Below are 13,530 nucleotides of genomic sequence, written 5' to 3' on the forward strand. Positions count from 1 at the left end.
TGTGTCCAGGCGCCGTGGCTCACGCCTATAATCCCAACACTTTGGGAGGCTGAGGTGGGCAGATCACTTGAAGCCAGGAGTTCAAGAGCAACCTGGCCAACATGGTGAAACCCCGTCTCTACTAAAAATACAAAAAATCAGCTGGGCATGGTGGCACACACCTGTAATCCCAGCTACTTGGGAGGCTGAGGCAGAAGAATTGCTTGAAACCAGGAGGCAGTGGTTGCAGTGAGCCGAGATCGTGCTGCTGCACCCCAGCCTGGGTGACAAAGCAAGACTCTGTCTCAAAAAATAAAAATAAAATAAATGCACTGATGTCTAAAGAATATAAGAGCTTCCCAGTGAGAACTAGATTTTTCAGAGGTGGTATCCAATCTGAACATCTGCATTCTCTAATTTACTGCCATTTTATTGTCTAGGAAGTAAGGTACGTGTCTCCAAAGTGTACTGGACCGAAAATGTGACCGAGCACAGAGAGGTGGCCATCCACTGCAGCCTGGAGAGTGTAGGCAGCCCAGTCGCTCTGTACTCTGTGATGTGGTACTGGAACAGAGAAAACTCTGGAAGTAAAATGCTGGTGCACTTGCAACATGATGGCTTGCTGGAGTATGGGGAAGAGGGGCTTAGGAGGCACCTGCACTGTTACCGTTCATCCCCTACAGACTTTGTCCTGAAGCTTCATCAGGTGGAGATGGAGGATGCAGGAATGTACTGGTGTAGGGTGGCAGAGTGGCAGCTCCATGGACACCCAAGCAAGTGGATTAATCAAGCATCCGATGAGTCACAGCGGATGGTGCTCACGGTGCTGCCTTCAGGTAACCGGGGGTTTATCTACCGTGAGCTCATGGTCAGGAGGATACATGGCTCTCCTCTTATGCCCTCCCTCTCACCTATCTTTTGCTCCTTCTTCAGACTGAAGACAATTTTCAGGTTCCCTAAAGAAGATGACTTTGCTATCTCTCTCAATAGTAACTCATTTGAACAAACAAGGTTCACATGAGGTTTTGGCACAGACGCTTAAGTATCAGGAGCATCTGACAGGTCCATGTCTTTCTGCTGGGGTTCAAGGAGAGGGTGGGAGGTGAGCAATAAGCTCAGCTTACTGAGGGAAAGGGCCATTGGAGAAGTAGGGGTGTGGTCTTGGTGCCAGACACCAGGAAGCATAAAGGGAAAATCATCAATAAAGGTAACAATCCTTAGACACCAGCTAGCTTTAGTGACACTCCTTGGGAAGGACAGAATGCTGTTGAGAACATATGGGAACATCTAAGAAGTAGGGATAGGTGCATCCCAGCCCAGCAGGGCTTCCAGAGGGGAAGGTGAGGCTATCCAATTTGTTCCTTGAGAGGGTCCATCATTGTTTTTCCGTGTTCATTCTTCAGCGAAGTTTTCTCCTGAGTGCCAGGCAGAAATGTTTTTTCTATCAGCCTTTTTTTTTTCTTTCCAACAATTACAGGAAGTCCCATACTTGTGAGCACATTCCGTACATGTTTTCCCAGTGGAATTCATAGACTCTGTAGAATCGGCAGTTTTTGCAGTAGAATAAATAGATAAGAACCGTAAAAAGTATACAGTCTGTGATGAAAAGCATGTCTTCTCTGAGGCAGATGGGATCCTTCATAGCATACATATTGTTAATCTTTGTGAGATCCTTGTAAAACAGGTATATGGTTTTTAAAAGATAAACCTGGAAAGAAAACATTAAAAATTGAGTGGCCTTTGTATTCTTCAGAAAGCCTTTGTCATGACAAACTGAGGGTTTTGAGGGTAATGAATGTTGAGGATTTCCAAGGAAATCCCTGTAATGTAGCATCTGGGCTCCTCTACCTGCTGTTCCTTTCTGGTAGTCAGGGAGGCAGTGTGGGTGATAAAAAATCCCAGGGGCTGGAATCAGACCAGCCTAAGCTCCAATCACAGCTCTACTACCAATACCAGCTATGAAATCATACTCTGGTTACTTGCTGTGAGCCTCAGCTTGCTATAAAATGAAGATCATAATATAAATATATATATAAAGTATCCAGTACAGTGCCTGGCACATGGTCAGTACTCAGCAAATGTAATCTCCTTCTCCCCTTATGCCTCCAAACATGCGGCACATACACATACACACAGGTATACACACATCTACATGTGTACATCTATGTGACAAAATAATGGCACTTGTTTAATAAATAACTATATGAGGTTCTGAGGGCACAAAAGTGTATATACAGAGTCTGTTCCCACAGAGCTTAGAGTCCAGTGGGAGAAATCAAGTCCAACATAATAGGTGTCTTCAAAGAGGTATTTCCCGTAGACTATGGGAACAACAGAGGCAGGGCTGGAGTGAAGGGCTAGGTAGGGAGGCGATCTGGGAAGGTTCCCCAGAGTCTGGGGCTCATGAAAAGGAAGAAACTTATTTTAGGAAAATGAAAGAGTATGCAAGATGATAATAAGATGTAAAATTTCATGTTATATTCAGGGAACTCCTGGTCATTGAGAATGGCAGGAACTGCAGTCTCTATGGTACAATAGCAAGAGATGAGACCAGTGAGGTGGAGAAGGTACAGATAGATCCCAAATGTGATTATGAAGCTAAGAAGGAAGAACTTTATCATGACAGTGGTGGAGTGTCACTGAAAAAGTTTAAGCAGGGAAGTGACATGATCAGGTTTTCCTTTTAGAAAGTTCCCACATTAGGCCGGGCGCGGTGGCTCAAGCCTGTAATCCCAGCACTTTGGGAGGCTGAGACGGGAGGATCACGAGGTCAGGAGATCGAGCCCTTCCTGGCTAACACGGTGAAACCCCGTATCTACTAAAAAATACAAAAAAAACTAGCCGGGCGAGGTGGCGGGCGCCTGTAGTCCCAGCTACACGGGAGGCTGAGGCAGGAGAATGGCGTAAACCCGGGAGGCGGAGCTTGCAGTGAGCTGAGATCCGGCCACTGCACTCCAGCCCGGGCAACAGAGCAAGACTCCATCTCAAAAAAAAAAAAAAAAAAAAAAAGAAAGTTCCCACATTAAAATGAATTGGAGGCCGGGCACTGTGGCTCACGCATGTAATCCCAGCACTTTGGGAGGCCGAGGCAGGCAGATCACCTGACTTTGGGAGTTTGAGACCAGCCTGACCAACATGGAGAAACCTCGTTTGTACTAAAAATACAAAAAATTAGCCGGGCGTGGTGGTGCATGCCTGTAATCCCAGCTACTTGGGAGGCTGAGGCAGAAGGGTCGCTTGAACCCAGGAGGGGAAGGTTGCGGTGAGCTGAGATCATGCCATTGCACTCCAGCCTGGGCAACAAGAGTGAAAGTCTGTCTCAAATAAATAAATAAAGAATTGGAGGGGAGGCCAACAGTGCAGGGAGAAGTATATGAAATGTTGGAAACCCAGTTGGGAAAAGGTGAAGGCCTGAGCTAAGGCAGTACCCATGATGACTAAGAAAAGAACAGGCATTAGGTATTAGGAGATGTCATCTTCAGGATTTAGAGGCCGATTCATTGTATATAGAGGGCAAATGAGCAGAAAGAGAGAATTAAGGATTAACATCTGGATTCTAGCTTAGATGGATAGTAGGGCCATTTACCAAGCAAGGTAATATATGACAGGAGTTTGGAGGGGAAGATTAGTTCAGTTTTGAATAAGTTGGGCTGGAATTGAGTTCAGAGTACCTGTGAGTTATTGATAAAGATCTGTCCAATAGAACTCAAGACTTCCAAATGGGATCTGCACCGGAGTTGTAGATTAGAAGTCATCCATTGGTAGCCAATAATGATGCCCAAGGGTGGAGCTCTGGGATAAACTACCGTTTCTCAGGGAGTGGAGAGCCTGTGAAGGAGACTGATAGGAGTGATAGGTTGCTGGGAAGAGAATCAGGATTTGGTGGTACCACAGACACTAAAGGCAGAGAGGGTATCAAGAGGGTGAGGAGAGTTGACAGACTCAGCTCTTGCAAAGAGGTTGATTAAGATAACAGTGGGAAAGTATCCACTGGATTTGACATTGTGGAACAATTACAGAAAAGTAATCAGGGAAGTCAGACTGCAGCAAGTTGAGGAGGGGAGAGTGGGCCCATTAATGCAGATTGCGCTTTCAAGAGCTTTGATGTCAAGGGGAAGAGAGAAGAAAATAAAATGGCAAAAGTTATCCAGAAAAAGTGAAAGTGTTTTAGTTTTGCTTTTTTTCTGTTTTGGTTTGAAGATGGTACAGATTTGAGCACATTTATGTTTTAGAGGGGAGAAAGCCAGCAGAAAGAAAGAGAGAAAGAGAGAAGGAAGGAAAGAAGGAAGGAAGGAAGGAAGGAAAGGAAGAAAAGGAAGGATTAATAGAAGAGTAGATACGACTGACAGTCCAACATCTCACCATGCATGCGCCATCTCCTTTCTGGAATGCTCCTGCATGCCATCTTTCCCTGGTCAACACTCTCACCCAGCAACTTAACTGCCACTGCCTCAGAGACTTCCCTTATTCTTTTAGCCCTCACACCTGCAGTTACCTGTTTAACATCTGTCACACTGCTAGACTATACTATAGGCAAAGATGATGAGTGTCTCATTTGTAGCACTAGCACAGTGCCTGGCACATAGGGGATGCTCAAATGTTTACTGAATCACTGTGTAATTGCACTCCTGATGAATACCAGGTCTATGTGTTATCAAGATCCAGTTCAAATATAATATGCTACTTATGGTCACTTATCAGATGATTTTTCGTGCTCTCTATCTGGCTATCCCAGCTTGGGCTGGGTTTAGGGCCACACAATAGGACTGTAGAGCGTGTGGCTCAAGTGAAGGCAGGAAAGTTAAGAGACATTTTTTCGGAGAATGGACCTTGCCTTTTTTTCTCTATCTCTCTAACTTATTTCCTTACCAATGACTAAGCCATGGCAGGGACAACAGCTGCCTCAGTCTTTTTACCTTACCCTTAGACCCTAGACATAAATGTCTTATTCTAGAGAATTGTCTGTGATTACTTGATAGGCCAGGCTGTAAGGCTTCCTGGGAACTGAATTATTTGTAGTGGTGTGGTACTTGTTACTATTTCCGAGCTTTTATTACGGTAAGAGTCTATTTAGAAAGTAGAGCCTTGGGCCAGATGTGATGGCTCCCATCTGTAATCCCGGCACTTTGGGAGGCCGAGGCGGGAGTATTACTTGGGCCCAGGAGTTCGAGACCCCTGTCTCTACAAAAAATTTAAAAATTAGACACATGGTTGATGCACGCCTGTAGTCCTTGCTACTCAAAAGGCTGAGATGGGAGGATTGCTTGAGTTTGGAGGTCAAGGCTGCACTAAGCCACGATCATGCCACTTTGCTCCCGTCTGGATGACAGAGCAAGACACTGTCAAAAAACAACAACAACAACAGCGAGAGAGAGAGAGAAAGAAAGAGAAAGAAAAAGAAAGGAAGAAAGAAAGAAAAAGAAAGAAAGAAAGAAAGAAAGAAAGAAAGAAAGAAAGAAAGAAAGAAAGAAAGAAAGAAAGAAAGAAAGAAAGAAAGAAAGAAAGAAAAAAGGGAAAGGAGAGAAGGGAAGGGAAGGAAGTGGATTCTTGAAGGAGCTGTCTGTCTCTATAACACGGAAGTTTGTGGAGATGCCAGGCTACTTACCTGTGCTTCCCAGTGCCTCCAGCAAGGCCTGGCACATGGCATTCAGCAAATGCTTAATGAAAGAATGAGCAGGCAAATCTTCAGTTGGGTTGAAACAGGATGCTGTCAGTGATTCACTTATTCTGGGATGCACTTGTTACAGGTTACCTTACCCTACTTTTATTTCTTGGCAAGAGCCATCTCCCACATGGCTGCATGTTTGGGGTTGGGTAGTGGGTAAGAGTTGGCAGCCCCCTCTTTATCTCACACCTCTTTTCTTCTGAAGTCAGTGTCTCTGAGGAAATATCAAAAAGGAGTGCTCCTTTTGCTGTGCTTGGCTGTGGGTGGAAGCACATTCTAAACTAAGCCTCACGATGAAGTGCTCTCATTACATTTTTGGCTTTGTTTTGAAGGCCTTGTACTTTGAGCATTGGCCACTGACTCAGATTGATTCAAAATGCCAAACCTTAATGGTTTGAATGTCACTAATTCTAATCCAGATATGGGTGAGAGGCAGATGGTGGGAAATGGTGACTGTGGGATCCAGAGCAAACACTGCCCTCCCAGGAGAGGTGATGTAGCAGCACAGGCGGTAACAGTTGCTAGCTGTTGGCCACTTCAGCATGGTAAGGGGCACACCTTGCCATCCTTTGATGGTAGATTGCGCTAAGCTGAGCAGCGTCATCCCCACCAGGATAGCCAAGCCCTCTGGCTGTTCCTTCATGCTGAAAAACAAGAATAGTAGATTTATTTCCACCTCCTGTGTAGTGGCCCCATCTCGCCATCATTACCCCACCATTCTAGCAACTGTAATACCTGGTGCTGTGGACTTTCACCTCACAATTCTCTGCCTCCCATGAGTAGAAAAGGAAGCCAGAGCCCCTGGATCCACTTTGGTCTTCGCTGAATGTCACCCAGGTTTGAGGACAGGGGGACCAGAGATCTAAGGGAGAGAGAGCCTGTGGAGGAAGATGGCCAAGCCTGGGGTCCCTATGTGAGGGATCTGTAGGCTCCAGCCCTGTTCTCTCTCTCTTCTCTTAGGAGAAGGTTTCCTGTGATTTTCTTAGCTTTCTCAGTACCATTCTAGATAATATTTATCGCTTGCTGACTCCACAAATGCTTTAGGCACTTCATTAGATATTAGATGCTTTATTATACATGATCTCATCACAACTGTAGAAATTGTTACCCCTATTTGGTTGATGAGGAAACTAATGATTAAGAGAGGATAAGTAACTTGTCCAATGTCAATAACAGCACATTGAAGACTGAGGATTTGAACTCAGCTCTCTTTGAAACAGAGTAGGTGCTCATTCATTACTCTGCACAAATGCCCACAGCCAGTGCTTATAATACCTGGACTCCGTGGCTCCATTCACTTGCATCATTGCAGTCTATGCTTCCTTCTCACCGTGGGCCTTCAGATGTACTCAGATAAGACCGGGGGAGAATAACTGTAGTCAAGCAGGGTCATTGGAAGAGGGGTCAGATAGGATGTGGAGTAGAGGGATGGTAAAGAATTCAAAACCTAACTTTATCATTGCTCACCAATTCAAAAAACAAAACCAAATTTAGGATGAAGGATACAAATGAGGTCAGAGAAAATCCAGGCCACGAACCTCTGCAGCTCTTTGCCAGCCTCATTCAGAGCTGCCAGCCGAATGTTCAGTGATGATCTGTACTTTGTGTAGCATGATGGCAGCCATCCCTGGGTTCCCATGTGTGGAATGTGCTCGTGCAATTGATTCATTCATCAGGCTCCATTGAGACCCTGTGAACAAAGAGTTGAGGAAGATAAAAAGACACACAAGACACAGGCCCTACCCTCAAGGAGCTCACAGTGCAGGAGGTGAGCGAATGTCTAGATTCTTTCTTGACTTCCATCAAAGAGATGTTCTTCAACATGTAAGATTCATTGGCAATGCCAAAAATGGAATTCTTGAAGCAGAAGGTTGGTCAAGATGACCTCTAAACCTCTTTTCATCTCTAAGCATCTATAATCCCATGAATCCTGCAGCTTAACCTTTGAAGAAGAAATTGCTTATGTCATTACAATTTTCCAGTAAAAGCACAGCTACTGTTAGCATTGAATATTTCAGAACAGCCCTGATTTCGGATATCATGTCATAAATAGATGTGATTGGAAGACTACATTTAGTAATTGGTCTCTTTAAGCATGTGTCTTTCTTCTTCAATAGACTGTTCCCTGAAACCTGTGGTGTTTGCAGTCCTCTGGGCCTTTGCTTCCCTGGCTGTGTGGCCAGGAGCCACTCGGGCTGCTTGTGTGTGCTCCGTGCGTGTGTCTGCTGCTAGTGCTTCCCGGCGGACTGCAGCTGTGGGATGATCATATGCTTCAGCATGCCTTTATATAGTATCTTTTGCCCATGTGGTTGCAGTCAATCCAATTTAATTCAGATCAGCAAAAGTTACTGAGCACATGTGCTAGGCACTGTAGGGGATATAGAAACAAATGGCACTATCAGACATACTCAAGTAACTATAATGAACAAAGGAGATGAGTAAAAGGGAACTAAAGAGGCCTAAACAAAGGACTGAGCAAGAACGGGATGGAAGAGAAGAACTGTGCCTGCAGCAAGGTAGGAAGAGCTGGGAGAGTGGGAAGTGTGATGGAGCTAGCCCAGAAGGACCTAGAGGCTCAGATGCATGCAGCATGTCAGGTGGTGGCCACACCCAGAGCAACAGAGGAAAGGAGTGGAAGGGAGGGGGCCAGGGAAGGGGGAGACCCACGGGGAGGACCAGGCTTGGGTCAGCGGGGCAAGGGGCTCCTCATTGTGGGTGCGATTGTTTTATAAGGGCAGTGCAGAGTGCAGGGCAGAGTGTGTGTATGTGTGTGTGAGAAAGAGTGTGTGCCTGTGTGTTGGAGAAGCAGCAGTGGGAATAACTCAAGTTAAAAATTCAGGACTGGCAACACTGTTGAGAACGAGGGTTGAATTATAGATATCTTTTCTGAGGAAAGAAGATTAAAGGAGAGGTTTTCTTTTTTGTTTTGTTTTTCATTTTGGCTGTTAGTTTTAAGTAGGTCATTGGAACCTCCAGTGGTTGGAAATTGCAGGGCAAGGGGGTGTTGCATTAGAAGAGCCCGTTCCAGGAGCTCTCTTCCCCCGGTGCTCAGTCCTGTGCTCCTCATGATTTCAGGAGCACACTGCTATTTGGCCCCATTATTTTTACATATACTTGCCCGTAACAATAAATCCCAGGAGTGTTTGTAATTGATTAGTACAAATAAGTTGGAGATGAATTACTCTCTTTCTCCCTTCGTTGCAGAGCCCACGTTTCCTTCCAGGATCTGCTCCTCGGTCCCTTTACTCTATTTCCTGGTCATCTGCCCTTTCGTCCTGCTCCTGCTTCTGCTCATCTCCCTCCTCTGCTTATACTGGAAGGCCAGGAAGTTATCAACACTGCGTTCCAACACACGGAAAGAAAAGTCTCTCTGGGTGGACTTGAAAGAGGCTGGAGGTGTGACCGCGAATAGGAGGCAAGACGAGGAGGAAGATGAAGGCAACTGAACCCCAAGAGGTACCTGCAGTCAGTAAGGAAAGGTGGGGGCTTTTTAATTGGGCTAACTGGGGGTAAATGAATCTTGGTTCTGTCCTCAATGATGTCTGCGGCCTTGGGCAAGTTACCTAGGAATCAGAGGGAGCATTAGCTGAGTGCTTATTGGTTCTACGCACTGTTAGGTGTTCCTTTGTGTCTTACCTCATCCACCTCTTGTATCCTCCCCCCCTTGGAACCAGATAGCATCCTTACCCTACATCTCTTGAAGGTTCAGGTCCCTGGGCTGCAAGGAGATTAGAGGCTCCCTCACACAGCCTCTGGAGAGCTAAATGAGATCCTACAGCTATGCCCTGGTGGGGCTTCTCTCTCCTTCTTGTGTCACTTGTCACACCTGCTCTAGGTAATCATTTTCCTCCAGATGAGAGGTGTAGGAAAGGGCCTGATGCCAGCAAGGCAAAAGGAATTGGGACCATGCCCTTTGTTTACCTAAAATTTGTCCCCCCAACAAGAATGTAGCTTCCTTCAAGGCAGAAATCCAATTTTCTTCTCCCAGCCCACCTACAAAGGCCCACTCAAGAGCAAGCTCTGAGTAATAGGTGCTTAATTAATATAGGTTCTTTGACAAAATGATAAAACATTTGTAACCTGAGTTTGGGTTTTTTTGTTTATTGTTTGATAAGATTTTTTTATTAATTAATTGCTGAGCAAAAACTTTTTAAAAACTCATGTAACAGTACTCCAGTCAGCCCCCCAAGGCCTCGTACCTCTGCTTCCCCCCACACCTCCATACCCCCACCAAAAGGTCCATCTGGCTCCTGGTGCTCAGCCAGTGCCTTATTTTCTTTGACCTGACAGCACTGGGTGGTACGGAAGGCATTGTTTGGAGGAGCGGGGTTGACAGTGCCACCGTTCCCTCATTCTCCTGCAGGGCTGGGGTTCAGGGGCAGCAGTAGGTCAAGTCTGGTTCCTCAAGGTCTCCTATTCTCAGTTGCAAAAAGCAGGCGGTCGGGGTGGGGTGTAATGGCTTAAAGCTTTCAACAGCTGTCCCCACTGGGCCTGCAGTCCCCTCATCTTTGTTTCAAAAGCCACTCAGGCCCTGTTGTAGCCAGAATTGGAAATCAATCAGTGCCACCTAACAGACTTGAGAAGACACATCTATTTATTATCTATGTGACCAACCGAGTTGCTTTAACACTCGTTAATTTGCATTTCCAAGGAGAGCAATTTAGTTTTAATTATTTGATCAGGCACACACGTCCTCTCCAAACATAATTAGTTCCTTCGTAAGGGGATTATTGGTGGCTATGAGCACTCCTACTGTGGACCTACCAGTTCCTTAAACTCATGTCCCTTCATAGCCTGATTTAAAATACTCCAAATCCTTCCTTAAACATGTCAGCACATTTGTTTCTTGTCACCCAGGTAAGGGAGCATATTTTTATAAACAATAAAGCTGAAATGAAGACTTTTTTTTTTTTTTTTTTTGAGACGGAGTCTCACTCTGTCGCCCAGGCTGGAGTGCAGTGGCGCGATCTCGGCTCACTGCAAGCTCCGCCTCCCGGGTTCACACCATTTTCCTGCCTCAGCCTCCCCAGTAGCTGGGACTACAGGTGTCCACCACCACGCCCGGTTAATTTTTTTTTTTTGTATTTTTAGTAGAGATGGAGTTTCATTATGTTAGCCAGGATGATCTCGATCTCCTGACCACGTGATCTGCCCGCCTCGGCCTCCCAAAGTGGTGGGATTACAGGCGTGAGCCACCGCGCCTGGCCGAGACTTCTTAGAAAGTATGATGACCCTCTGCCACTATTTTTTAGAAACCTGTATTTTAATTCAAAGGGAAAGAGCGCAGAAGCGAGCCTGGGCCAAGGATCTTGGATGGACTCTGCCGCAGCCCTCTGTGGGAGCACTCTTCCCCCCATCCCTCCTCTCTCCTCACATGGACACCTCCTTCAGCTTCTAGCTCAAACACCTCTTCCCCTTTGAATCCAGCACAGACATAGCACAGAGGAGATGTAAGCAGACAGGGAGGGTCTCCTGGGAATGTAGACATTTAACCAACTTGAGCAATCGGCTTGTTTTACAGCTTCCTGCCTCGCTGCCTGTTTCTTCCCAAGCCCCGTGTGGAATGTGGTGACCTAGTCAGCTGGAACCAGCTCCTGACAGACCCTGGCAACTTCTAGATGAACCCGAATGAACTTTCCTCATTACCATCCTGAAGTCACTACCCCTGGAGGAGCTACAGCTTCATGACCATAACATGTGACCTATGCGCTGGCAGCATGACTCACTGAGGCTGCGCCACTGGGACCCCTCCCTACATGCACCGATGCACTCTTTCCCCTCTCCATCACCCCATGAAACCCTCCTGTCACTTTCCTTCAGAGACACCGCTTTGGAGAATATTCCCAGCGCTATCCTTGCTTGTGACAAGTGAAACAAACTCCTTTTGATCAAAACTCATGTTCTTGTGGAGTCATCTGTTACCCACCAGGCAAACAAACCCTGGTTTTTTCAGGGAACAGAGACCCTCAGATATGAAACTGTCCTGGCCAGAGCAGAGCATGGGGAAGTATGAGTTCCCAGGGGGTACCTGCTGCACGTCAGGCCCTGTGCTAGGAGCAAGGGGTCCTGTGGTGACTCAGACACAGTCCTGTCCTCCTGGGATGCTCACCTTGTTTGTCCTGGATGCTCTGCTTTCATGAATGGGACTTAGAGCGCCTTCGATAGTCTAACCAGCTACACGGCACTGTTTGTCCCATAGGCATCTAAAACCCTCCAGAATTAAAACACCCCCACAGTATTTTCTTCCTTTTAAAGAATAAAATTTGCCCTGATGCATTTCAGCAGACGTTTTATGCCTCTTCTCTCTCCAGTTACATACTTGTTGACTTTTGGTTTTTGAAACTTACTGGAGAGCTTTACTTTTACTCATTGATTTCAGCTTTTCCATTTCATGCCACCACCTGGTTTTACTTTCGGCCTTTTTGTATCATAAATCCTCCTTGGCAAAAGGACAAGCCCCTGTCTCAGTAGTTGACCAGCCAGGGCCTATGGGCCAAATGAAGCCCACCATCTGTTTGTTTTTTAAAATATAATATATTGGAATATGGTCACTCCCATCCGCTTACATACTGTCTGTGGCTGCTTTCACTATAAAAATGACAAAGTTGTGTAGTTGCCACAGAGACCATATGACATACATTGCCTAAAATGTTTATTACCCGGCCCTTCACAGAAAACGTTTGCCAGCCCCTGCTGTCCTTTAATGTTCTGTCTCTCTTAGCCATGTATTATGTCCCTGGGAAACTGATTCGACCTCTTATATCTGAATCTCTTATATATCTGATTAATCTAATAAATAATCTTAGGCTTTCAGGATTGGCATCTAGTCCCAGCCATTCTGAAGTTCCACTCCACTGTACCAGGCCCATACTATAGATGGGAAGCTTATCAACCCGCAGCATTTCACATCATCATACTGAGTACCTACTCTGTGCAAGATAAGCTGACACAGAGATGATTAAGGCGTGGTTGCTCTGTTCATTATTTTTATTGTATTGAAATGTATAGAAAAAAAGATTTATGGCAGAAGATGAATACAATGGTATAAAGTCATGTGCCATAATTTCTTACAATTGTACAGGATTTTTTCATCATCTCAGAATTTTACAGCATCTCTATACAAAAGGAATTGTTATTCCTGTCCAACAGGTAAGGAATTAAAGCTCAGAGAGGTTGGGATTTATCCAGGATCACCCAGCCGTATGCAGAAGAGTAAAAGCTCAAATGTAGGTCTGCTGACAAGTCCTGGACTCTTTCCACAATAAACACTATGCTCAAATCCATCGCTATGGGGGAAAGTCTGGATATAATAATGGCCACTTTGAGTGGTTGTTATGGTGATCAAATCAGATAAATCAATGGAGATAAGTTTTAAAACCATATCAAGTCATAAATGAATGTCAGCATTAACCCAAGTTTTTCTAGGACTTAACCTGTCCATGTACACAAATAAAATACAATCAATAGTAATAATCCAAATTCTACAGGCTTTTCCCCCAGGATATTTACACAGGGTCTTGACCATCTACAGTGTCCTTTAGATGTTTCTGGGGGATTCCCCAAAACTCTGGGAATTTTTTTTTAAAGAGAGGAGGTCTCACTATATTGCTCAAGCTGGCATTGAGCTCCTGAGCTCAAGTAATCCTCCTGCAAGAGCCTTCCAAGTAGCTGGGACTGCAAGTACATACCACCACGTCTGGCCTGGATTCTGTGAATTCATATGAGCTCACAAGCAAGTCCATTCCCATGTGGTTCCCTGCAGCTCTCTTGGGCTCTGCAGGCTCCCACTGCAGCTGGCGTGCTGGAGCACATGAGATGCCAAGCTGAGTGGTGTTCAGAGGTAAGCAATGAAAAGGGTCCCATTCTCTGTCTTTACATTACATTCT

The 13,530-nt window shown here is 45.5% G+C and overlaps 1 protein-coding gene across 2 annotated transcripts in view; it reads left to right on the forward strand.

The window, feature by feature from the left end:
• Positions 1-13,043, forward strand: part of CD101 (CD101 molecule) — a 36,412-nt gene extending 23,369 nt beyond the window's left edge. Inside the window, exons 8-10 of one of the 2 annotated variants that reach the window (XM_050748021.1) lie at positions 420-815; positions 8,849-9,123; positions 11,166-13,043. In XM_050748021.1, the coding sequence (XP_050603978.1) occupies positions 420-815; positions 8,849-9,090 (638 nt within the window). In that variant the 3' untranslated portion in view covers positions 9,091-9,123; positions 11,166-13,043. The remainder of the gene's footprint in view (positions 1-419; positions 816-8,848; positions 9,124-11,165) is intronic. The other variant, XM_050748011.1, reaches the window with a different exon arrangement.
• Positions 13,044-13,530: the final 487 nt, after the last annotated feature.

Source organism: Macaca thibetana, chromosome 1 (genome assembly GCF_024542745.1).
Source record: "Macaca thibetana thibetana isolate TM-01 chromosome 1, ASM2454274v1, whole genome shotgun sequence".
NCBI lineage: Eukaryota > Metazoa > Chordata > Mammalia > Primates > Cercopithecidae > Macaca > Macaca thibetana.